Source organism: Amblyomma americanum, chromosome 1 (assembly GCF_052857255.1).
Source record: "Amblyomma americanum isolate KBUSLIRL-KWMA chromosome 1, ASM5285725v1, whole genome shotgun sequence".
NCBI classification, from domain to species: Eukaryota; Metazoa; Arthropoda; class Arachnida; order Ixodida; family Ixodidae; genus Amblyomma; species Amblyomma americanum.
In genome coordinates this window covers 48,937,382-48,963,615 of record NC_135497.1, presented here as the reverse complement: position 1 = coordinate 48,963,615, position 26,234 = coordinate 48,937,382, and the positions used below count along the sequence as shown (strand labels likewise).

The following is a 26,234-nucleotide window of genomic DNA, read 5'->3' as shown; positions in this document are numbered from 1 at the left end:
CGCCTTTGCAGGTCACCGATGAGCTGGCGATGGACGCTCAGAGCTGCCGGGAAACGCTCCTCGAGTTGTCTGCGCGCGCCGAGGAGTGTCCCCGTGCCCTGGAAGAAGCCCTCTTCGAGATCTATTTCTCGCTTAGCCAGGGAAAGGTGAGAGCCCGGTTTTTCAGGCTGGCTTTAACAACAAAAGCTTAAGGGCCCTCTTTACGTCCGCAGCCCGCTCGCCTCGCACCTGGCCTGGCGTTCAGTAAGATTTGTTTTCTGAACTATGTTAAGTAAGCTTTTATTGCAGAATTCTGTACTGAAGGCAGCAGCAGAACAGCGGTTTTCTTAGAGCGAAAGCTCGACTCTTCCCACAACTCGCAAGGTCAAGTTTACTGCGCGTTTCACCTCGAACCGGCGGAACGAAGGCGTAGCAAGGAACGTCATAATACGTAACTCGCTGTGGATTCGCCACAGCTGCGCTCGCTCCGGGCCTCTTCGCTGCTCTGCCACGTGTCTAGCAAAATGTTGCAAAAAACAGTTGCTTCGCTGGCGCTTGGTCTCTGTCTTGCCATGGATAACGCGCACCAGACCGACTCCAGGGCCAAACCATATGTACCCTTGCTTAACAATTTCTTTCGCTCGTATCACTAGGTTAAGCAAGCGCTAAACCTCTGTTAGCTTTTTTTTAAAATTGAAGAGTGTAACTAAAGATGTGTTTTATGTAGCAGAGCATGTTCAGTTCGTGCCCATGACAACACTATACGAGCTCGTGTGCAGTAGTGGAACCTGTTTTTTTTTATAGTGACGGTAAAATTAGGCCAGTGGCAACGTTAGAAAGCCAGTGTAACGAAATATAAAATTAAATTGAAAGAAATTACATTCAAGTTTGCAATATCCTCTTTCTTGGGAATGCGCGACCGACCAGAAGCGATGGACCTCCTCCACCATGCGGTGCAATATCCTCTTTCTTGGGAACGCGCGACCGACCAGAAGCGATGGACCTCCTCCACCATGCGGTTTACTGGGAAGCACAAAAAACGGACTAGGGACGGATTAGGCGACACAGAAACACGTTCACGAGCGCTTGTGTCCCCTATTCCGTCCCTCGTCCGTTTTTTGCGCTTCCCAGTAAACCACATGCATAAACAAATAGCCCGGCAGGTTGTTCTCCTGAACTCCTCCTCGAGTTTCCGCAAGATGAACACCTGAGAGGCACCTGCTTCTTTCCCGATGAAGTTGTTACAAGTGTAGTGCACTGTTGGCATCAGCATTCCGCCTCATTCCTTCACGGCGGCTTGCAGGCTATATAGGGCAATGGTAGCGGAAGTGGGGACTACCAGAGACTGCATCGAAAAGTGGCATGCTGCTTTCTTAGCAAAGTTTCACTTGAGCCTTCCAAAGATGTTGTGTCTGCATTATTGTCGGCACTTTGCATGCCGTGACCAAGCTTGCTCACGAGAATTTTCGTTAGAAAATTCAAAGTCTGGTTTCCTGTGTCTTCCCAGCATATCGCAAAAAATGTGGATAACGCTTGCTTTCATGCATGGGAGCCACCGTTGTCGGAAATTTTTTATTGTGTGCCTGATCGTCGGATAAATAGCATAGGAATGTGTGCACGCTGATATTAATATAGCTGCTCTTTGAACGGTTGCGAACAAATGAGGGGATAGGTCGTTCTATCTCTTTCACTGTGCTAGCGTACGGTGCATACGGACGTTCAGGGAGCGCTTATTCAAAAGGTCTAAGCCTAACACCACGCGGGCGCCTGGGAGACCTCTGATGTTCGTGCAGAGCTTCATGACATGGTGTAGACTGCGCTGCTTTAAGGTGGCTACAAGTGCGCGATATTACAGAACTGAACGAGGAGCTCAGTTTGATACACAAGGAACTCGGTATTAACACATGTGACCAGTTAAAGAATGCATGCAGAAATGCAGTATGCTAACTGTGTGATAATAGGGGCACACAAATAAGTGAACGGTGTGTAGCTTAGCAATTTTGTGGAGCTTGATCTCAAGGTGTCATTTTAAGCGGAAAGTGAGGAAAAAAATTCACTTTACACATAAGAAGTGCCGGTGAACCCTGAACATAATCGTGTTTTTAATTTTTTTTCATTTCTTCTCGGACTACAGTTCCTTTCAATGCTTTATGTACATCAACACTATTGCCTCTTTTTCCTACCGATCTTTGTGCAACGCTTCTATATATCCAGCATATCAAGAACAGTGTCCTTGTGGCGCGGTACCGCGCAGGTGTTCTGGTTCCGCAGTGCCCTGGAGCACCTGTACTTCCGGTATCGGGCGCACCGGCAGCGCATCGACGTTTTCACAGGCTCGGTGATCGCCCAGGAGCTACCATCCCACATGGTCAAGGTGCGCAAGGTGATCCTGACGCCCACTCGGCGCGTCTACATGCCCCCTCAACTTGTGTGCAAGAGCCGCCTGCTTCAGCACTGCGACCCAGATTACGCCCTGCGCATCGTCGTGCGGGACGACGATTGCAAGCTCATCTCCTTTTCGCTGGGTGCCTGCAAGGACGACTTTCTCAGCGCGGTACGCTGTTGGGGGGTTCATGATCGCCCTGTGAACAAGTAGCTGTAGCGTGCTTAATTTTTGGAAAAATGCAGTATCTGAAGTCTCAAGGAAAAAAAATGGCTGGCGGTTTAGCATTGCTAAGCACAAAAGACTGTGCGAAAGCACTGTTTTTTTCACATGTACACCACCGCCACGTAGCTCAGAGCGCTGTTGAGGTGCCCTCTTACTCGGGGATCCAGTTATGTTCCTCCCTTTACTCAAAATTGGCATTCTAAACATGCCACCGGTTTTGAGAGAAGGAAAGGCATGTAACTGCCTCAAATTATAGGTGAACAGCGCCGCCTATTCACAGTGCGACTGGCGTGTCCACTCACCTAGTGAGCCGGTAATACACTTGCTACTGAAAGGCTTCACACGCACAGACACCGCTGATACCCGAGGATTGCGGCTACTTCCTTTCGCACTGAAGGGCACAGGGAATCAGAATGCCATGCGACAAATCTATATTGGCAGTAGTGCTACATTTCAGTCTCACATTGATGAGCTTCTATTTGCCTATTTTAATTTGATTTCACCGTCGCTTTTTCGTTCCGCTGCTGTATGGATTCATGTAGCTGAAGTGCAGAGGAGGGCACATAACTGCATGAAGATATTTGATAGGAACACTGAGGAAAATGATGCATTTGATGGGATCCTTGAAATGACAATTTAAACCGTCCATTTAGTTCCTCTCTTTTACCTTGGGCTTGTTTTCTGTAGGTGATCAAGCCTCCGCTGTCGTCCGGCCTGAAGATTGGTGGCCGCCGGTTCATGTTCCTGGGTTGCTCGACGAGCCAATTACGCAGCCACGGCGTCTGGTTCTACGCGCACGACAATCAGGGCCGCACCGCGGAGCAGATACGCGATGGTATCGGCGACTCTCTACCATCGTCAGCGTGCCCAAGTTCATGGCACGGCTTGGACAGGTCAGAGGCCAGTCACGTTCTTGTTGAGAGAGGTGACGGGAAAAGCGACTAAATCGCACGAAAGTATGTGAGGGAATCTCTTCTTCACGTTTAGTAACGGAGCTTTTGTTTTCAAGAAGGTTGAGCCAAGTGTCTCTGCCATTCACCATCATTCATCACACTTTCATGGCCAGGTGCATTGCGTTAATCCATATATGTTTGGATCGCATTGTAGCTATGTGAGCCCTTCATTGATCAGCGGTCCGCAGGGATCAGGCGCCATGTGCAGTGACTCATATCTGACTGTGAAATTATCCACATCATAAGTTATCCTTGCGCGTTTTCGAATCGAATGTGGGAGTGTTAAAATGCTCCAGAGGGGGAATGGAAAGTAAGACTAGCGTTCATAAATAATTACGACACTGCACGGACTGTGTCCGGAGATCTAACCAGGCAAATCAGCCTCCTTTCGGAGTACCAATGCCTATTATGGAGGTGTTGTTTCCATTACACACTTTCTACTGCTGAGAAGCCACTCTTTAATGTTCTCTATATTTGCGAAAGGTTTCACAAATTTCACAACTCCCAGCTGCACAAACATGAATTCTGTATCACCATTATTATAGCCAGCCAGCTATGGCAAAATGGCCCATTCGGGAGACCTCTTTTCCTGCATGCAGGCTTTTTCGCAGTCGTTGGGTCTGTTAACGGTCCCGAGCCAAAACACGTCTGTGGAACCGGACATCCGCCACGCAGCCCCTGGCCGCAGCAGCGATGGTTCCCATCGCGAGTACATCTTCAGCGACGGCATAGGGCGAATATCGCACGGCCTGCTGCGCAAGGTATGTATATTATCGTCCTTATCGACAACCAGTCTAAACTTACAACCTTTGCTAATGTGTCGCTCAGGTCACCAAGACAAGCGTGGCTGTGCCGGCGGCGATTTTGCCCGCGCGCCAATTAAGTTGCTCCCGCGCGGGTAGCGACGAAATTCGCTGGTGCCAAGACGCTCCCGCGCAATTACTATGCCTCGGCATGAATCGACTAGAGAAATTGGCAGCATGCCAAGTAGCGGCAGGGCTTTCTGAAAAATTCATTGTTGTCACACCGCTGCCAACGCTCATACATTCGCTTTGGACACCCGGTAACTGTCCTGTGTGACAGAGATAGGGAGCGAGAGAAAACATTACCTCGAGTCAAATCCGCACTTCAAAGTAGTCATCCTCCGCAGTGTGTCTGTCCGTCGGCCGGGATCCCGAAGGTCACGGAAGCAGACAGAGCTTGACCGATGGTTTCACTTTGCACTTAACGGGGGGGGGGGGCACAGTCCTGCGAGTTTTTTTTTGTTAATAGCAGAAGCCTTTTTTCATGCCTCGCGCCTCCCACAGCCATCTCATCCGATCCAACTTCTTGACAGGAACAATATCCCAAAACTCTGCCGCCCATGATAATGCTTCGCTTCTTTTGGACAGGAGGGGCCATCGCATGTCTAAATAATTTCGTGCGGGTCCTTGAAACCCCTGAAAACCATGGAATTTGATAGGACTGTTTTCAAGGCCTTGAAGGTCATGGAAGTTTTGAAGATGCTTGAAAACCCTTGAATTTAAAACATTTTTATTTTTAATAAACATTAAGTGATTGTATATAATAAAATATCAACCCACCTGAAATCCCGCTGCGATTTTGTTAAAAATAGAGTGTAAGTTTCGTACAGTCAAGTAAGCGCGTGCCTAGCGGACGCTCGTGAACGTCTAGCCACAGTGACGCTGGCTTGTTTACCGTTTCCTCTCAACCATTTCCTGCGTACTTTTTGGCTGCGTTCCAATACTCTAGACGTCTAACAAGACGTCTAGTGTGACGTCTAGGAAGCAGTCTACATGTCCATGTATTGGAACTTGTCTACTGCTCACGCCGCCTCGCGGCATAATAATGTAACTAAAGCTCATGAACAGTTTTTTCACTATTTTTCACAAAGTGAGCAATAACGATAATTAAAAACGTGTTTTCAACAAGTTTACACATTTCTTCTGCAATGACTTTGCGCGTAAACCGGACTGATGGATGTGCCTATCGGTCAGTCTACTTGTAGCAGACGGGGCCGCTCTCCGAAGACGACGCTAAAGAGATATGCGATTATTCTTTTATTATTGATGCTCAACTGTACATGCTCCTCGAACGTGCTCGTTCAGACGGTCCTGTAAACATAAGAAAGAATACGAAAGACTGTAATCAATATGCGCGAAATGCGATACGGCTAATGTACACTGCAAAAGGAAAACACATACGTGACATTAAACCTGCTGTCTGCCCTACGTGGCACTCGGAGACAGCGAGAGACCTAAATACAGCAGCGATCTTTAATCCTGTAAAGACTAAAATCAATTCGCAACATGCCGGTGTATTTGTTCTGAGAGTGTAGAGATAAAAAAGAATGCACGCGAAAGAGTTGATGCAACTAATACAGCAACAGAAGAACACATTTGTTAACCGTCACGCCAGCCGTCTTAACGCCCGTCGAGGAAACCAACGACAGCGACCAGTATTCTCTAAAATAAAGGTGCTAATTAAGATCCGGCATCGTCAGATGCCGGATCACGTAAACAGACCTACAGCGTCCGCTGCTGTAGCAAAGCTCTCAACTGCACGATTTTCTCCTGCGTGATTCACTTCTAGGAATCGCACGTCCACGAAGATTAATTAGCCACTAGTTTGCGTACCAAATAACATAATAGAATGACTCGCATTTTTCCTTTCCTATACTCCGTGTACAGTCCGACGCCCGCAAGAGCACGACTCGCTCATCCGCGTACATCAACTCCGCCATCTTTAGACAGCAAGTTAGCCTGCATCGATGTGGACTTCGGCGAAGCAGTCTTATGAGACTGCTTCGCCGAGAAATGGAACGCGTCCCAAGATGGCGGCTGTCCGGCTAGACGTCTAAGTAGCCGTCTACTTGGGAGTATTGGAACGCAGCCTTTTTGAGCGCTTCTACGACAACTCCCTTGGCAGTGGTACCTTAGGAGTGCACTACTCTTCGGGGCTCGAGCGGGGGTGCTGCGCACGAAGAAGTGGCAAGCCCGGTATCCGGCCAGATCAATGCGGACATCATGTGCACAATGTGTGGGCAGGATGAGGATTCGATAGAGCATGTTATTCTGTTGTGTAGATCACTCCACCCCTGCCAACCGAATACATGTACCCTTCTGCAGGCGCTAGGTTTCGACTCAGGTCAGCCGACAGAGGGCGGAACGACCGACAGCGAGGTGAATGAGCAAGAAGCCTTTTCCAAGGCCAGAGCGGTCGAAACAACTAAACGCCGCCTTGAAAATTGGAATAGGCTCAAGTGATGGGTGGTGGTGACGACACGGCGGGGCAGACTCTGTCGTAGCGTCCCAAAAAAGTTGGCTAGGACTTCAGTGTAAGGTCCTCCGGTTAGAAGCCCCAAGATCCAATATAATCTAATCCACTTTCCAGTTGAGTAGATAAATGGCCGCCATTGTGTGTGTGGTTGCGCGGTCGAAGCGTTACATTTTGTGCGCGTTTAGCGCTTGCGTGTGCGGTTGTATCGTCACGTCTTGAGCGCGTGTAACGCTTATGCGCGCGTGTGCTGTTCCATCGTAACATTTTCTGCGCGCGTAGCGCTGATATGTGTATGCGCGGTTGTATCGCGAGATTTATTGCCCGTGTAGTGCTTGGGTGTGCGTGTGCGGCGGTATCGTGACATTTTGTGCATCTGCAGCGTAGTGTGTGCCAGTCAACGTGCGTGGAAACAATACCCGGAAAATGCAAATTTCAGAGGTCATGGCTGCACAACGACGACTAACGAGAGTGGCTTGCGTCGGACATGTCAAATCCGCACAAGGCAAAATGCAAAGTTTGCTGTAAGTGTTTCGACATCACTGCCATGGGGGAGTCGGCACTAGAAAGCCATCTAAAAAGTGCAAAGCATAGAGAGCACATGCAAGCCGCCGGGAGTAGCTGTATGGTAAGGAGCTTCGTGACGATATCTGAATGTCAAGCTAATGAACCACAGACAGCGCCATCGCAGTCGTCAAACTTGATGGATGCGTGCAAGAAGCATGGACTTGTGATGGACGCAGGGCATTTCACAGCGGATTAGCTGTGATGCTGTACACGTAGCAGGTGGCATTTTCAATGTTCCCATCACTAAGGAATTGAGAGCATCTGTGACTTCTCCAAAGAGCCAATACCGTGCCTTTTTGAAAACACATAAAAAGCAGGAGCGCGAAGATGCGAAACAGCGGAAAAAACGGTGCATTGATGAAGAGATTGAAACTCTCAGAAGGAGGAAAAAGAAACTAGAAGCCGTAGTTGCAGGATTGACAGTTTCAGCAGAATTGTATGCAGAAAAAGCAGAGGCAACCAGTGGCCTGACTTGCATCATGAAGTCGGACATCCTAAGGAAGACTGCCAAGAGCAAGCAGTAGGAGGTCTTGGACATAGACATAAAAATTGAGGAGAAGCGAATTGGGGCCACCTAAGGACTGATTGAGTGTTTGCTTTGCTTCATTAGCGAATAAATGTTTGCATCATCTAACAAACTGAAAGTGGTCATCCGTGTAACAAACAATGATGAGAAGTGGTTGAAAAAGGAAATATGCTGTTGCCATCGTTTTATCCGAAGACAAGTTTCTTTGTTAAAATATTGGCTCCAATGACAATCCCCTTTTTCAGTGAATTCTCATCATTTCACACCTCTTTCTACCGCTGAACATCTGTCTTATTTGGATTTCTAACTGCGAATGGTGGTCCTTGAAAATCACGCAGAGGGCTTCGAAAGTCCTTGAAAACCCTGGAATTTTTTCATATACACCAGCATGAACCCTGTCTATTGTGAGCAGTGGACGTGTCATCAATGTCCAAATGCTGCCCAAGTCCAATGTCTAGTCATCCACCATACATCAGATACGTTTCTGCTCCATTAACTACAGAAACCTGTGATGCATAGGACGGTATTTTTGCAGCGATATCTGTATACGAGACTTCCTCTGCGGCAGGCAGTGTCGCCATCGGTGGTGACTACTATGTCCTGACTAAAACTCGCCTCTTTGCCGTTTAGAAAGTCCAGGGACGGTGCTCTCGGCAATGTGTCCTTTGTGGTTATGATGACCCAGCGGATCTGGCCATTGTGACCCTAATTACGTGAAACACGAGCACAACGCCAGGAGAAAGCTTGTACCGGTACGGAACTGGTTATCTTGTAATCCCGCAGCTCCCGCATAAGACAAGGTCCTGGCGGTTTTTCCTATTTTTGTTAAAATATAATGTATGGAGTGACCTAAGTACATAGCCGTTCGTAGAAGCCTTCATTGTCCGCCCTTCCGCAGGTCCACCACGCCTTGGAGCTAGAGGAGGGTGAGGAGCCGTGCGCTGTACAAATCCGCTACGGTGGCTGCAAGGGAATGCTGTTGCTGGACCCGACGCTGAGCGGCTGCCGCATCGTCTTCCGCGAGAGCATGCGCAAGTTCCACTCGGACCACTCCGACCTATACGTGCTGAAGACGAGCAAGCCGCGTGCGTTGTCTTCATGTCCTATGACCGCGACCATCGACAGAAAGCGCTTAGAGAAGCAGTTGGACACAGAGACACATAATTCTCCCGTGCTCTCTCCCGCAGTCCACTATAGTCGGATGCAACTGAAGAGCGAATCGACTTTTTCCTGTCAGTTAAAGGACTCCCTTCCAGCCATTGGCGACGGCCGGCTCTCATGACCCTGCTAGCTAGACAACGCAAGGAGCGGCGTGACAATGCAGGGAGGGGACTGTCCCCGACCAAAGAGGGATGGACAATCTCTTTTCATCTGGCGCTTCCCGCATGTCACGCTAGCAGAGTCATGGAAATCTGCTGATGCCATTGGCTGGAAGTGGGTCCTTTTATGGGAGAAAGCCGCTTCGTTCTTCAATTGTATCCGACTGCAGTTACGCTGTGTCCTAGTGGGCTTGCGCTGGGCTCCTTATGAGCATCTTAGCGAATTTTCAGGGATCCATAGTTCGGGGTGCTGTTCCACGCTTACAATGAATTGTCGTGCAGAGTATCCCACAATTTCTGTTGAAGTGTAGTGCCGTTTTTTCACGTGGCCACGAACAGTCATCGAGAAAAGTTTACGTGAAGCAGGATTGTAGACGAAATTTTCCTCTGGGTCAGATAAACCTGATAACTGAAAGGCCAGAATACGGGAGGGGTACTTATTTTCTACCCACTGGAATGAATACCAAATGAATGAATAGCGACGAAAGACTGCTTATTTGTGCGAAAATTTAAATGTACATTTGCCTCTGAGTGTTGCAGTTACACAGCGGACTTAGAGCTTGAAATTTTGGCATTTGTGCACTGTTCTGTACTTGGCTCCTCGCTACCACAAGTAGACAGAAGGCATAGTCATTGAGCCACAGTATGTTACAAAGCGTGAAAGGGCACGCCTTCCTTCTGCGGTGGACGTCGCTGATTCATTAGTGAGGATAATCCGTGACATGCATTGCAAATTGTAGGAATAGATTACTGCAACAGAGTTACATTTTGAGCGTGCTGCCGCGACAGTATATTTACGCCCGTGATGATTTACCGTGCTCCTCACAGGCGTTCTTTACCTGAACCGACCCATGATCACCATCTTGGAGCAGAGCGGCATAAAGGCCGAGGTGTTCCTGATGCTGCAGAACAAAATCCTCGATTCCTTCATCGACAGCATGATGGATCCCCATGAGGCCGCGCATGTGAGAAATTTTTTTCATCTTCGCAGCTTTTGTGCCATGTGTGGTGTCAGTGCACTGTTCTACGTATAACTGAAGCTCATGTACGACAGCCGATCCCATTTTAGTCGCATTGAAGGATGGATTCAGGGTTTTGGAGACAGGGTCAACGACCTATGAAGTGGGAAGGTGCTTGTAAACTGATAACGAAACTGTGCGCCTTACTAATTGTGCAGGTTCTCCGTTCCTACTGCGCCTTGCGTCTCCCGTACAAGGAGCTGGCCGGCGTGGGCATCGACCTGACAGTCGAGCCCTTCTTTCGGGCTCTAGTTCGCGCCGTCAACAAGAAGGTCCTGAGTGAGTGAAACACATGAACTTAACCGCTTTTGTTCATTTTGTCGTCGGGGAAGAAGTGTAGAGAAGCAGCACCCTGGCCCTGACTTCGTCCTTTTGCCGATTAATTACGCAAATTTCCGGGATCTTTCAAAGTTATCTCAAATTTCCAATTTCTTCACCGGATCCTCCTTGTCAGTTTTGTGCGATGTTTAGCGCAAAAATAAGGTTCTTATTATGAGGCTAATGTTAATGTTACGGAAAATAGATTAAATGCTATAGGTGACACCATCGAGAACCTGTCGCTTGCATTAACCAGCCTATTGTGGTAATCGTTACAGTCGTTCCCTTTGCATCTAGCATAACCACACATTTCTGGAAGGTAGTATCTGGTCTTAAATGCCTTCAATCAGTGTCACAGTGAACAGCAGAGATGTTTTGCACCCGCGTACGAGCCTTGTAATAGCCCACAAACGCATATACGGCAGCGAAATGACGGGCTTAACATTCAGCGAATTGACGACAAAGATTATCGTCAAGTCAAAGATTGCCCATAAAGATCAATGTTTCCTGAGGCAAAGAACTTCAGCTCGTAAGGCATTGAATGGCCCTCAGGGAGCTTGTCTGAACTTCTCTACAACAGCATGTGTGAACGACGAACCCTTGCCTCTTCACGCCGGATAATGTATACACCTTTTGCAGAGGAACTGAGGACCAAGGCTCGTATTCTGGTTCCTCCGAACTACGGGCGCACCATGTTCGGCGTGCTGGACGAGACCGGCACGCTCGAATACGGACAGGTGTTTGTCCAGTACTCGAACGACATGCTGCGGTACAAGGTCAACGACCCTGCGACCATCCTCGAAGGTATCACAGCAACCTATTTTCGTGCTAGCAAGCATAGCGCAGCATTGTCTCGGTGCGTTTAGGCAGCACCTTTAGTATTTTATTCGAAAGGATCCATTAATGTGAACGTGGTTGTAATGGTAGGGGAATAAAGTGCCCGAGTACATGCTTCGAAGGCATATGCAAACGTGCTGCGTGTTCGAGGGCTGTTGTCGCAGAAATATAGATTCTTGTAGTCGGATCTAAAAGTAGAATTCTCCGACGGTGCTACCACGTTATTGTAGTCTGTATACATGAACGCACGTCTAGTTTTCTCGTGTGCTGATTCTGACCGAAATTATCTTGTTTTGGCCTCGCTTACGAGCTCCTTCTCTGGTTACGGCATTCTCATATCTGAAGCCGAAGCTAGGACTTACTAATGCTCAGTTGTCCAAGAAATGTCCCGGATATATCTTGTGAGATATCCGTGGTTTGCTCGGATCGATGCTTCTATGTTGGCAGCACCGGATACGCAATAGATATATAAAGTGGTGAGGTACCCGTGCATTGTGCGCAGCTAATCGCGGTTATCTTGAGGAACCGGCATCTGGAGCCGAAACAGCATACTATACTCGCCGCCAGCTTAAATGCCTATCTCTCTCTCTCGTGAGAGCGCGGTAAGACTGCGCATGGGAAAGCCTTGCGCGCCGCCCTCGTAGCTTCACTGCATAGCCACAAAAAGCTGTCCGCGAGTATATCCATTTTATTCATTGGCTTGGAATGAAAGGACTATTCTATTTTCGTTACATCGCACAGAGGAGCCGAAAGGTTGACGCATGAGATTGTTTTTTTTTTCACCTGAATTTTCAGCCGCACTTTGCATTAAAGTCACTGAGTATTCCATGCACGGTGGGATACGCAGGCGACGTGATCGTGACCAAGAACCCGTGCATGAACCCGGGCGACATCCGGAAGCTGGAGGCGGTGAATGTGCCGCAGTTGCATCACGTGCGCGACTGCATTGTCTTCCCTCAAAAGGGGGAGCGGCCACACCCCGACGAGATGGCCGGTACGCACCCTTCCTGGCGCGCTCCCTGTTGACACTGTGCTATGCGGAGACGGATGTAACCGTCGCTCTCTGTGCTTGTGACGGATAGCGTGCCTTAGTTTACGTGCGCGTTAGGTCAGGGCTCTGCCAAGGCCAGGACTCTGCGGGCTTTGACTGATGTATGTTGTGAGCACAGTCACAGCGTGAGAAAAAACGTACTGTGAGGTTCCATTACCTGAGGTATAAAATATTTCTCAGTTTCTCATTTCGGCGTCGCAACTATTCCTCCACTCACTGATCTCCGTTTAATTGGGTCATTAAGCAAGGACCTTCGCCATCACTGCTTTGACAGACGGCCGGACGCAGCTTGTTTCCAATGGTACCCCTTAATGTGGTCTCTACCTGTGCTTAGGTTCTGACCTGGATGGTGACGAGTACTCAGTGCTGTGGTACGAGGACCTCATCTTCAATAACAACTGCAATCCTATGCACTACCACAGCGACCCGCCAAAGGAACGAAAGGCGTCCATTGGGGTGAGCAATATTGCTTATTTTGTGGTCTCTCAGTCTGCTTAGTCTTAGTCTGGGGGGTGGGGTTGGGGAAGGGCTACATAATTCTGGATAAACTATTTTAGGTGCTATTAGTCCAGTTGTACCGACTGCAGTGTTGTCTATAATGAAATATATTCGAAATTTTTCAGCTACATCAACGGTCAGCGGTGGAATACGACGAAATCTGGATTGTCGCTGTATTTTTAACATTGATCACAAATGGGTTGTAATGGAGTATTAATTTGCTAGATGCGGCCTTTTGGTTCGAAAAGAGGCTGTAGTCGAGTTTTGGTTCCATTGTACAATAGACTGTAACAGCGGTGAACCTATTGTCTACGTTCCGAAATTTTACTTCCGTGTAGAAAGCAGAAATAAAGGACTCCTGGCAGCTCATTTTTCGCTCGCAAGAGGCAATGCTCTTTGCTCAATGGTGACATTACCTTGCAAACCTTGCGTCTTCTTGACCATTTTAGATTGAGAGCGGTGGCTTGACCATCGGACTGTGTCCATAGTTGAATAAGACGAGCTGTCGGGCTAATTGTATCATGTTGGTTAACCAGTATGTGTGTCTTGTTGAGTATTGAGGTTTACTAATATGTGTGTCCTGGTTGTTAACCAATATGACTGTGCGCAGCTAAGTCGACACAACCAAACCTATCCAAGCAGATGATTATTCGCTAAGGAAATCATCCAAAACTTTCTTATGAACAAACTTGTCTGAGTTCCGGCGAGATGTGAGTGAAGACGTCAAGAGAGTGTGCAGCATGGCTCACTTTAAATAATGACACCTTTGTGTAAGAAAACAAGCACATGTAACGCATTGCCGCGGCTTTGCTAGTATATACGTAGTTGACTGGGAGGGGACGGCTGCTAAAAGTCTACATTTCTCGCCGGCTCAAAAGTAAAGTGAGCAGCACAGGCCTAAAAGGTTCCCGCTTGTGCTCGTTCCCTTAAAGGTGCCACCAAATATTTTGCACACGTGTAAAGACCCTGACCTTCAGTTTTCAGACGAATGTTAATGGACGGGGCATGAAATCTGTTTATCCTCCGTCTCACGAGAGAACTTGCCATTCGTTTACGGTGGCCACAGGTCCAGGACATGGTGGACTTCTTTTGCCAGTACATCAAGGGTGACAAGATCGGCCTGATTGCCAACGCGCACCTCGTCTGGGCTGATATACTGGACAGCGGCATCAACTCGCACCGCTGCCGCGAACTGGCACGCAAATGTGCCGTCAATCTTGACTTCGCCAAGTGCGGTGACCTCAAGGGCTTTCAGAACTCTGAGCAGCCACCCATGTACCCGGACTTCATGGAGAAGCTGGACACGAAGAACACCTACAGTTCGCGCAAGGTTCTCGGGCAGCTCTACCGAAATTGCAAAAAGGTATACTTCCGCGTTTGCCAACTTGTGGCTCAGGCGACTGCAGTTACTCTTATGGCGAAAACGGCGGAATTAAACAAAAAACTCTGCTTGCGAGGATAGTGCAGTTCATAATGCACACGTCTCTTCCGAAACTCGTGCTTGCTCCTGGCTTGTGTTGTTTGGCGCTGCCTTTACTCCCTGACTACTCACTCAGGTTTTAGATCTCAGGGCCTCATCTGTGACTGTTCCAAGATGTTTAGGTTTCTCGTTTTCAAATGAGCGACAGGACTTCTGAAAGTGTCGATGTTTGCTTCAAAGCTGGAATCTGCAAGATCCCAGTTTGAAAACACTTGAGCAACGTTGCATCAACCTGTAGCTTAGGGCCACTGGAGCTCTTGCATGAACCTGTCGGTCTTTACGCAGGTTCAATTTATAACATCATCAACTATGACAGAGCCGTGAAGCTTCTGACATGAAGGTTATATGTTTTCATGAATGATCGCATGTCGATCATTGCATAAACAACTAATTTGTTGCGGCCGTGCTTTTTACATGATATTTAGCAATATATTTGATGGTCGGAACTGAATACGTTGCTCTATGTACATAGCACATAGTATATTCGAGATATACCCCATGGCTGCTTCTGGCGATGTACTTTGTACATTTTGTTCATCGACAGTGACGAGTAGAACTGTAGCGTTTGTTTGTATTCGAGATGCTCAAGAAGTCCGTTGAACTCTGGCGGCCTGTTTGGGTTTTTCGTTCTGTGTGTCATTGCTGGAGCACCAATCATCAGGGTGCAATTAATGAGCTTCTATACTACATGCCAGTGTTGCTAGGTAGAAGCGTTTTGACTTGTTTAACCTGCCCTCGGTTGCTCTCTACCGACTACCGTTCAGTATTATCACGGGGAAAATCTTGTCACTTGTCGCATCTAGCAGTAGTTATGAGGTCTCAGGACCAGTGCTCCTCGACTATCGGGGACCAAAGTAACTGGCCTGTCCCTCGCGCCGAGGATCGACACCACCAGTGCGCAGTCATGCGCGCTCGCATGCAATGTGGCATGGTGGTGAACTTGAAAAAGGAGGCCAGTTAATTTTTGTCCCCAATTGTACGTTCACTGATGCTGTTTGCATTGTTTAGTCCTGATGTGCTGAATGCGCGCAACACACTGTTGTGTCATCCTTGTGTGGTTCCGATGAACAGGTTGAACTGAGCACCGAGTGCCTTGAAGTGGTGGAAGAGAGCCTTCCGGACCCCCGACTGCTGCTCGAGGGAAGAGAACAGTTCCTGAAAGAAGCCACGTCCGCCTATAAGCGGTACGCTTTAATGCCTCTGAACATTACACTATACGAAGTGTGTTGCACTAAAGGAGATGGCTGAAATTGCACCCTTTATCTTATTAGGCCAATGTGCTCTGACTACTGTGGGGTAAAAATGCGGTCATAAAACCATGGAAATCACTTGTCGTATTAGGCCTCTCTCAGTTAGTTGAAGCACAGACTGCTTCGGAGCCGTGGGTTGTGAATAATCTGTTTTTGCACTGGCGAGGCCTGTAAGGAATTAAAATAGCACGTGGGGAAATATTACCCCAATTTAGTGCTCACAGTTCTATTTCATTGACAAGGTTTTGTTATATTTAACAGTCTCTACGGTAATGCCAAGTCTCTACAATAGCAGGCACCAGCAGCTTCATACTGACCTTACCACAACTGCTTCAACGAAGGGTGCTGAATATTTTCATAATGACAACTTTATATACCATGGAGAGTACACAGCTTCTTGCAACATGTTGAAGGTCTTAGGCATTCAACAATTAGCGCCTTCTTTTATCCCCCGGCAGGAAACACGGCGTAACTCAATGGGAATATATTAAGCTTGTAATATTGTGAAAACTGGAGAGTCCTGAGAGATTCTGCTCGAACATAGTTATTATCGTGGCCGACTCTTTCTTCTGGCTGCAAACTCTGACCTGCAAAAATGCTTCCTGCGCTCATGCCAACTATTTCCGACAGCCGTAGAAAAATAATGGGATGCACCGAACGACCAAAATTTCCTTGCTCATTTTTATTTTTTATCTCCACATGGTTGCAGCCGTCCGAACTAGGACCGTTTGTTAAAAATTCCCGTGCTTGCTCGCATCACTTGTACAGTTAAGTGACAGTACCTTATCGTTTTCGGTTGCTTGCATTTTCCATTACTTGCACCACCTGCACAGTTCATTGACAGTACACCATCCTATTCCGTTTGTGTCAGCTTCATAGTTCAGTGATAGTACCTCATCCTTTTTAGTGGCCTGCTTCACCTTCACAGTTCTTCTTTACCTCAGTAAACATGGCACATACCCACGCGGGGGGGGGGGGGGGGATTGGCCAAGGTGTAGTGGCATAAACAAAGAAATTTCCACGGGAGATTACGACAAAATTTTAGCACCAAGCATGTATTTTGAAAAATGTATCAATCAAATTGACGGAAGAATATTTAAAGTTAAATAACACAGTATTTTGGTGAGAAAAAGAAGAGCTCGAATAATATTAAAAGAATTAGCAAATCAACCTACCAGTTGCAATTATCTATTCATGGAGAATCCCAAAAATTGAACCCAATGCAAATCTTTTGGCGCTCGCACCAAACGATAATAACTTTGGCAGAGATAATGGGAGCCCTAACCTGGAGAGAGGGACCTCCAGGTAAATCTTTCTCTGAAGTGCGAACTTTGTACAGTAGAGGAGAAAATGGTCTAAACAGATTCAACCTCCCCGCATTAGTCACATGGGTTTTTTGGTGTCAACCCACACCTGCATAGATATAAATTCAAATTGGGAATCCTGCACCGCAACCGCGTCATATTTACTTACACAGCCTGGTTTTACATGAACGGACTTTCCAATTATATGCTAAGTGCTGATAATTAGTGTTATTTAGTAGGGGATCACGTAACCTGGCTGATATGTGTTGGAACCACTGAAACCTGGAAATCGCCAGCAGGCTGACATTCGGGGCATATAAGTGTCAATGAGCCGTCAGGAGCCGACCTTGCTACGTAATCAGCCACCTCATTTGAATGAATACCTGTATGGCCAAGGACCCAGACAAAACGGACATCCTTCAACGTGCATGGGACAAAAATCGCAGGAAACGGCTCAAAAAATCTTTTTTGAAGTTTCAAGGGAGACAAACTGACAAACAATCAGCGAGGATATTAACGTCAGACACATGACATGGAATTTTGTGCAGGCTCATTCCAAGAGCCAAAAATTCCACAAAGAATATAGGAATATAATCTGGGATGCGGGCAGAATAGTTCCATGCCAGAAGCTGTGAAAAGATGGCAACTGCAGCTTTTTGGCAGTTGACGGAGGCGTCGGTAGAAAGCACCGTATGATAGGGGTATTCCTCTATGTGATCAGAGAGAAGACCATTTAAAATGTTTGCTGGCATGTGTTTTGCATGAGATGGGACGATGTGGTCAAAATGGAATTCCACAGCTGCCGGCGTGTCGTCAACCCACTGGAAAGAACTGCGATCAACAGCAATCGGTGTTAAAAAGTTCTGTACTAACATAATTTGTGGCATTTGATACCGTGGCCAATGATGAGAAAACAATACGGCCGGCTGAGACACAAAAATAGGAGTGCTGACATTAGTCACCGGGTCCATCGACTTGAGGAAGGCTCGCACCGTGAATATTTGAAAGCGGGAATTTAGATCAGGGATATGAGCTTCCAGATAAAGCAGGGTGTTTGAAAATTATTTTGGGAGGCCAAGGCAGAGACGTAGAGCTCGCCTTTCTAGTAATATTAAGGATTGAATCTTGTAGTTTGCGCTACCAGAGAACAGAATGCAACCAAATTCAAGTATAGGTCTTACATAGGCTTTGTATAGTAACAATAATGTTTCGCGGCGCATCCCAAACTTTTTATTGGCGATTCTTGTCAGCCGGCCTGGAGCGCGTTCTCCTTTAAGAAGGCTCCAATCTAATGCAGGGTGATCAGTAACACCTAGATATTTTACGGATTCCACTTGTGGAATCAGGTTAGAGTGATGGACTAATGAAATGCGCAAAGGCGTGTCTGGAGGAAATACCAAAACGCTGCATTTGTCTACATTCAGGGTTAAATTATTACCCTGCAACCATACTCTAAGAGCATCCAAATATCCCTGCAGAATCTGGTAAAGCAAATGAATATCCCTGGACGAGGCGAAAAAAGCTATGTGATCTGCATACATCACAGATCAGGACGAATGGACGAATTATATCAGTACGAATGTTGATGCCACTGAGCAAAATATTAAAAAGCAGCGGGCATAGCAACGATCTTTGCGGAAAACCTCTTCATTAATAATATGTATTAGAACATAGGGTTCACTCAGTGCAATAAGGGTATATGTCCTTGAGAAATTCAGATATGCACGCATAAATGCAGGTTGGAGGTTGTTACTGAGCAAGTCTGTTAAGCAAAAAAGTATGTTCTACGCTGTCATAGACCTGTGCTACATCAAGAGTGCCCAAAGCTGAAACTTCCCTTCTGTGTAGCGAAAGCCGAATTCTGCTCTCTAGATCCACATGTGCGGACCATATAGAGCATCCGCGGCGAAAGCCAATCTGGGCTGAGCTGAGACCATTGACGTCATGAATATGTTTTGTGAAGTGACTGTGCACTGTTCCTTCTAATAATTTGACTAAGTTTGAAGTCAGCTCAATTGGCCAAACATTATCTAAGACGTATCCTTTTCCTGCATGTTTCATGAATAAAATCATTTCCGCTGTCTTCGAAATGTTTGGAATCGATGCATTTTCCAACGAAGCATTGACCATATCTAAGAGGTCGCTTGTAAAATCTTGGGGTAAAATTTTAATCGTACCAACAGTGACACCATCTGGTCAAGGACCTGCAGGATGCAACATTGCCAGGACTGAGAGGAGCTCTGATGCATCAACCTCGGTATAATTCGAAGATGGTGAGATTGTGCACAAAGGGACGTTTCTCTGCATCTGGAAGCGTAATGGCAATCCCTGAGCAATACGCTCCACGGTTTCCTGAGCCTTTGTGGTGATAACACTGTTGAACTAGTGAGGAGAGAGACTGCTGAACTCTTGTTATGCGCCATGAATCTATACAGGGCCTTCCGATTGCGAGGATTTGAAAGTTATGTGTTTAAATTTTGGTTATGTTCCTTCTTGGCTTTTGCAGTTCTTTTGAAAGATGCTGAGAAGAATTTGTAACTAAACCGGTTAGCTGGACTCTGGTTGCAGAATAGCCGGTGCCAGGCCCCTTTTCTGCGACGATAGGCCTTCTCACTTTCTTCTGTCCACCAAGGAGACGGCTGTTTATTAGAGACTGCTGTGGGTACAGCGAATATTGAGAGGTCTACTGCATTTTACAAAAATGAAACCGTCTGCTGAGCTCTGTCTTCTCAGCTTGTACTATAGAGTTAAATGAGGAAGACGTCAGATTTTTATAGATATGGTGGTTGACAATTTTATGGGTTACACAACTAGCTTTGAGCGGAGATAACCGGATAGTGAATGTTATAGGAAGGTGATCACTAGATGTACCCGAATCCTCTGTCGACCAGTCAGTCACCTCTAGCCCACCTGCTGATACCGTTAAGTCAATGGTAGAGCGAGAAACCCCTCGCATAAAGGTTATTTCTCTAGAATTGCAGCAGCGTACAGAATTTGCAGACAGCCACGACCAGAGAAGCTTGCCACAGGAATCAGTACGACTTCCCAGTCACCGTGGTGAGAGTTAAAATCCCCTGCGATGGCTGCACTGCTTGTGCCTGTCACCAAGCTGTCTAAAGAGTCTGTCCTCTGTGCACCTAAAGGAAAATAGAGGTTAGCAATTGTAATATCGACGCAATGCGGAAATAAAATTTTGATCGCTAGAAGGTCACAGTCAGGGAGAATTTTCTTAGAGATAGATGCCTGATGACACAAATGTTTAGATAGCATGGTTACCAATCTGTCTCCCTTGCCAACATTTCGATCTGACCTGAAAACTCGAAAGTTCCTCATTTAAAACGATTTACAAGGTGATAACCAAGTTTCTTGTAGAAGCACAATATATCAGGTTTATGTTTGTGAATAAGTATTTCTAGATCTGGAAGAGAAGACAATACGGATCGGCAATTCCATTTTAACACTTTAATACCTGCCATGATTAATGACCAATTGAAGAGGTAGAAACCGTCTCTTTAAGGATGTAAACATGGGGAAGAAGTTTGGGTGGTCCTTTTTTAGCTTTCATCTGTGGAGAACTAGAATTAGTGACGAGGAAGGAAGGCACTTGAGCGTAGGGCACGACATTTCGACATCTGTGTGCAGGTGTCAGTGCGACATGCACTGCTAGGAACAGAGATGTTAGGTGGGACCTGGGGTGCATCAGGAGGTGATTTTGAGTGGTCCTGCACAAGCTGAAACAGATGCAGACGTTGCTGAAAGGACGGTTGTTGATGGTGACACAGATTGAACTACAACAAACTGAGCCACCGCCTCAGAAAATGTGTTCAGCATTCGCTCAACCACATCATTTAGGGCTTTTTACACTGTGGTCAAAGTTGAGGCAGTCAAGTTGGACTCAATCTCCCCAACAGAAGCGCGCACACGACTAGCGTATGAGACTCCTGTTAAGAGCAGCGTAGGCATCGACTCTAGAGCACCGGTTCTCTTTGATAATGTCCAACAAGCTACGCTCTTCACTACGTTTTGCGCAATTGGCATCATCAGCTGAGTGAATGTTGCTGCAGATGCAATGAGGCTGCTCTGAGGTGCAGTTATCAGCAGAATGACCTTCTCCATATAAACGGCAAGGGGTCTCCGACTTGAATGCTTTGCCGCTATGCCCGAACCGAGAGCAGTTGATGCATTGAAGAGGGCGGGGTTCTAGTGGGTCCACAAGGTAAACAATTGGCCAGATTTTAGTTCAGAAGGGCAGGAAGAGCCAGCAAAAGTTGTTATTACAGATTCAGCAGCAAGACGTGAGCCATTTGCCTCTCTACTACAGCGGTAGACTGAAAGGACCCCAAGTCCTGCATCCGGAAATTCTTCTAGAATTTCGTGCAGAAACGGTGCTGGGTCAACACCACGTACGATACCATTGAAACATGCAAGCTGTTCAGGAATGAATGCTTTCACCGGCAATGAGCTGTAAATTTTGCACTAAAGCAAGTTAGAAACACAATAGGCGCCTGAGGGCTTGCACACAATGCCTGAATGGCCAAATTGACGCATTTCAGATATCTGCAGATAATGGACTGTCAATGGTCTTAGCTCCTGTTGACTTAGTTTGGGGGTTTTCATTTTGTTTGCACCCTCACCGATTGGGACGAGAACCACGGGAATTGCATCAATGCCATTTTTTGGAAGGACTCAAGCGGCAGGCTTTGGGCTGGCAAGCTGGCAAACCAAGCTGCCAACCTTTCATCTGGGGAGGTCAACGACATCTTTCAGCAAAACGCACCGTCAGATTCACATGAACTGTGCCTTAACCTACACCTTGGCCAAAACCCCCTCACATAGTGCGGGCTCACCAATGATGAACAAGCCGGAACCACCAGGAGAACCAGAGAACAGCAGCTGCCAGCAAAACACATCAGCCAAGCAAACTTCTTCCTCCCCGTTTCCAGTCACAAATCACAGTTCAGTGACAGTGCTTCATCCTTTTTCATTGCTCCAGGTATGCAAAGAAGATTCGGGCACTGCTGAAGTCGTACCGGATCGAAACCGAAAGCGAGGCTTTCTCCGGAGCTGTGTCCAAGCTCAGCAAATATATGAAGGAGAACGACCCTACGGACATGGCCATGGTGCTCGAGAGCCAGGTCGAGCATGTGGTGCGCCGAACGCGCGAGGAGTTTTTCTCTGAGCAGCTCGACGAGGCTCACGAGAAGCTTAAGGCCTCCGCCTGGTACCAGGTGAGGCGTACTGCGCTTTCAATCTGGTATTCAGCTGTGCTATCGTCAGTGCATATTGAGGGAAGCTGGGCATTCGAACAAACGAGCCGAAAAAAGATATGGCTCATGAACGCAACGATAAAGGCTGCCGCTTTATAATCTTGACAACGGTGTTGTAGTCGTTTCACTTTCTTTGTCCTTCGCTTTGTTATTTAGCCATATGTAGAACTTAATGGCCGAAATAACATCTCAGGTAGGAATACCAGCACCCGCAGATTTAACGCGGATGGTGAAGCATGTGGCTTGGAGGACTGACCCCAGTGCCACGGAGCGTTGGCCGTTATGTCTGAGACCATGTTGCACAGTGTGTTTGCAGCGGCTGACGATAACGGGTGGCCATAGGATGGCCTGCCGTCTCTATCGTCGTTAACGGTGCTGATGTCACTCGAAGAGACACGCTCGATAAATCATGTTAAGCTTGCGGGCGGTGTCACAATGCAAGATAGGAGATATATCTGTATTACAAATTAACTTTCATTTGCGGTTGAGTGTGCGTGTCTGCGTGTGCAAAAGGAGCCGATGTCACATCACGCCTTTAAAGGTGGAGGTGCAGTGTCTCCGCAAAATTTTCAGCGTTTTTTGAAGATATTTCACTGCGATGCATGTTTTGCCAAAAGTCCATGGTCTTGCTTCGGCGTGTTTCGTTCGGCGCGACTGCATACTGAACACCTTACGGCGACTAGTTTAAGGCTAACACCTTGTGGAAGACACATTGTAAATGTATTATGCTGTGTCGGGGAGCAGGTGACGTACGAGCTTCAGTCCTCCGAAGGTGGCATCCAGAGCTTCCCCTGGGTGGTGTACGATGTGCTCATGCGCATCGTGGTCAACACGTCCTCTTGCCTCCCTGTGCCGGCATCGCGCAACAGCTTCTGCCAACGACTCGGGGCGCTGCTGCTTGGCCTGCCGCACCCTGGTGGCGGCGACCAGGACGGCACACAGCACGGCGACACGCAGGTGCTGACCAACCTGCTCAGGCTCATGTACGACTGGATCGACTCCAGTCGCGAGTTTCTCTTTGTCAAGAACACAGAGGAGTTGGGCGTCTACAAGAGTATCATGCGCGAGGCCTGTTTTAAGGTGCGTGATGCCAGCAAAAAAGCTGCGTTGGGTGGATTTCCTGGGCTACGAGACCAAAGAGTAGACCTACAAGCTAGAGGGCTTGGCTCCTTTATGTGCTTCGTGCATAAGGCTCTTTTCTGCATCGCCGTTTGCTGGCTAGAGTTCGCCATCCAACGGCCGTAAGAAGCGGGGTAGAGGAAGCAATGTGGTTCGCCTGTTTGAACAAAACTCAGTCTGTTTTTTAAACATAAACGTAGCATACAGCTACATGTGGCAGCTTTGAAAGGAGGCGCCATGTGCTGTTGTATGGGAAGCTTGCGAAGTGCTGGCATTTTGTTTCGTGTTCTGATATCACAGCTGCGTCGATGGTCTACCAGGATGATGATGACGACCTTGTAACTCGGTATAGGCGCCAATTTGTGTTGTGTGGTATGAATATAACGTTTTAACATAGCACCCATGTACTGCGCATGTAGCGGATGAGCTGCACTTGGCCAGCGGTAAAGTAGACGCACCTGCATTAGACAATCGGCTGGTACGATCACGACTGGGATAGTACGTCTCCGCTGTCATAACTGAGTAATAACGAGCAGTCATTCTACACTGACGATTTCTCCTGCCTTATGTTCGGCTTTTTTTCAAACAACAGGGAAATGTGCACGATTGGGCACGTAACCTGGATTGAGGTTTATTTTGTGAAAATCCCGAGAGCTTAAGTAGGCTGAGAGGGTATTTACAAGCTCCTTCAAGACATTTCGCACGCTCCCAGTATGAAGTGAAGGCGACTCTATGTGGTAACACAGTAAGCGAATGTCATCGCTCTACCAAGAAAAACGTATTCGTAGATAAATGCACTTAAATATTGTGTGCCATCCTCAGCGTGGGGGAGTTATCGGTGGAGGCTCACTACTCGCCTCCCATCACAGGTGTCCCGCTCCATCTCGAGGGACATGCCGCCGCACAAGCTGGTGATCCTGTGCCTGCGCTTTGCGTGCGCATGGTGCCTCAAGATCTTCCAGGGCGGAAGCGACGGGGAGGTGATCTCCAAGGAGTGCCGGCGCCGCTACCGGCTGGGACACCTGGCCCTGATCACGCTCAACCGACTTTCCATGTCCGGCAACCTTGCCTACCTGCGCAGGGCACCCGAGGGGTGCCCCTCCACAGAGCTGATCAGGTATATTTCACACCTTTCTTCTAAACAGGAGTGACGTCGCTTGAAGAACTGAATGAATCCAGTGACGTCAAGGTGCATTTGCCCTTAACGCTGTGACGTTACCGAAGTCGCCTGTGAAACCTGTGAACAACCAGTGTTTGGTGCTTTCCGGTGTCGCCGACATCGTCAGGAATGCATATGTCCGGGTTGGCCAGGCAATCCTGACATCGAGGCGCACTTAAGCCTCAGATGGAGATTAAAACTGCCTGTACAAAATTATTTGCAAATAATTATTGTCTCTGTGCAGCGGTGGGTCGAGCTCATTGTCATGATTACTAGGCCTGCGGACCTCTTTCAAGGCAAAGAAACTGACAGAATTTTTTCTGTTACCCTTTAAAGGGGAGAACAATCAAAATACGTAGCAGACAGCTTCTAAAGATTTCCAGGCAGCAGCGGAGGCATCGATTCCTGTTTTGAGCAAGGGTACTGCTGGGAATTCTGTACCAGTAATGCTCCTCTCTCCTATTGACTCAAACCCGGAATTGGTCGTTAAACATTCGCGTCACCTTTGTTGAGGGCTTACGTTGTGCTCATGTTCTACGGAAACTTAACGTAGAACACCACTGACACAGGAAAGACGTCCGTGAGTCTGTGAACATTTTTCCGTGCGCACCGCTACATGCTTACGCAGTTCACAAGGAGTCTAAGGAGAGCAAAGATGTAGGCCAATTGGTGAGGCCTTGTTGCTTGGGAATACACTGCACATTCATCAGATATTGCATCAATCGGCGATAATCGTCATATATTCATTACCCTCCTCAATGCCTTGCTTTCAAGCTTTCCTTGAGGTGTTTTCTAACGAAACGCTAACGAACCGTGCCATGAGCCCCAATTGGCAGGCTGTGTGACTGCCGTTTGTTACGTGTGTACGTTACCTGCATGCTTGGAGAAGTGCTATAAAATAGGCATACGCCGTCTCAGTGCCATTTATTGAGGAATTTAACAGAAACAGCCACTGCATGTTTCGCAAATCCAACCTGCGAATTTACAGCTTTTTTAAAGCACCCTTACTCGCAGTGCATCGATATTTGTATTCACCGCAGTATCCTGAAATGCGTTAATAGTAGTCTGTCAACCTGTTGGCTGTCCCCAGGATTTACATCAACCGGGAAGACGAAGAATTCTTCGAAATCCTGCGCCGCTACGAGGACATCATAAAGAAGATCATGATGGACTGGTCCGGCGTTGAGGACATCCAGTGTGACCTCAAGACGGACCGTATGGACGAGTGGTTTCTCCAGCTAATGGTCACCGGGAGCCGCTGGGCGCTGGAGCGCCTCAAGGAGATCGTTGTCTACCCGTCTTTCCGCGAGGTGCTTTTGCTCGCGTTCGAGCGGGAGAAGAACGCCATCGGTGGAACACTAGAGTGATTGCCTTGATGCTTTGCACCGGCAACAGAATTTTTCTTGAAGGTGTCTAGGTTGGCAGCCCCCTAGCTAGGGGGCATGGTGAGGCTGTGGCCGGTTGGTGATGCTTCTGGAGGGCAGCTGACTTTCCCACTGTGTCTTTGGATTTGATTTTACTGTTGCTTTTTTGCTCTGCTGCTGCATGGGCTTCTGGTGTGTGGAGGCAGGCGGGTTGGTGATGGATGCATGGTTCTTGTGGAGGGCAGAGTAGGGAGGTCTTTGGCACTTCTTGAGGCTTCACATAGAGAAAATTTCTTGCCTTCACACAGATAACGCTGCCCTTAGTGCTATTGTTGCAAAC

General features: G+C 47.6%; 1 protein-coding gene across 1 annotated transcript; it reads left to right on the top strand.

Annotated features, from left to right (window-relative positions):
* The first annotated feature begins 17 nt into the window (after nt 1-17).
* On the top strand, nt 18-26,161 carry LOC144132663 (uncharacterized). The gene is given in 17 exon segments (XM_077665249.1): nt 18-146; nt 2,234-2,533; nt 3,275-3,431; nt 3,434-3,480; nt 4,140-4,301; nt 8,808-8,994; nt 10,057-10,193; nt 10,406-10,526; nt 11,205-11,369; nt 12,250-12,396; nt 12,788-12,909; nt 14,018-14,314; nt 15,503-15,615; nt 21,979-22,213; nt 22,997-23,332; nt 24,241-24,488; nt 25,621-26,161. Coding segments are annotated over 17 exon segments (3,168 nt in total). The 5' UTR covers nt 18-29; the 3' UTR covers nt 25,898-26,161.
* Nucleotides 26,162-26,234: the final 73 nt, after the last annotated feature.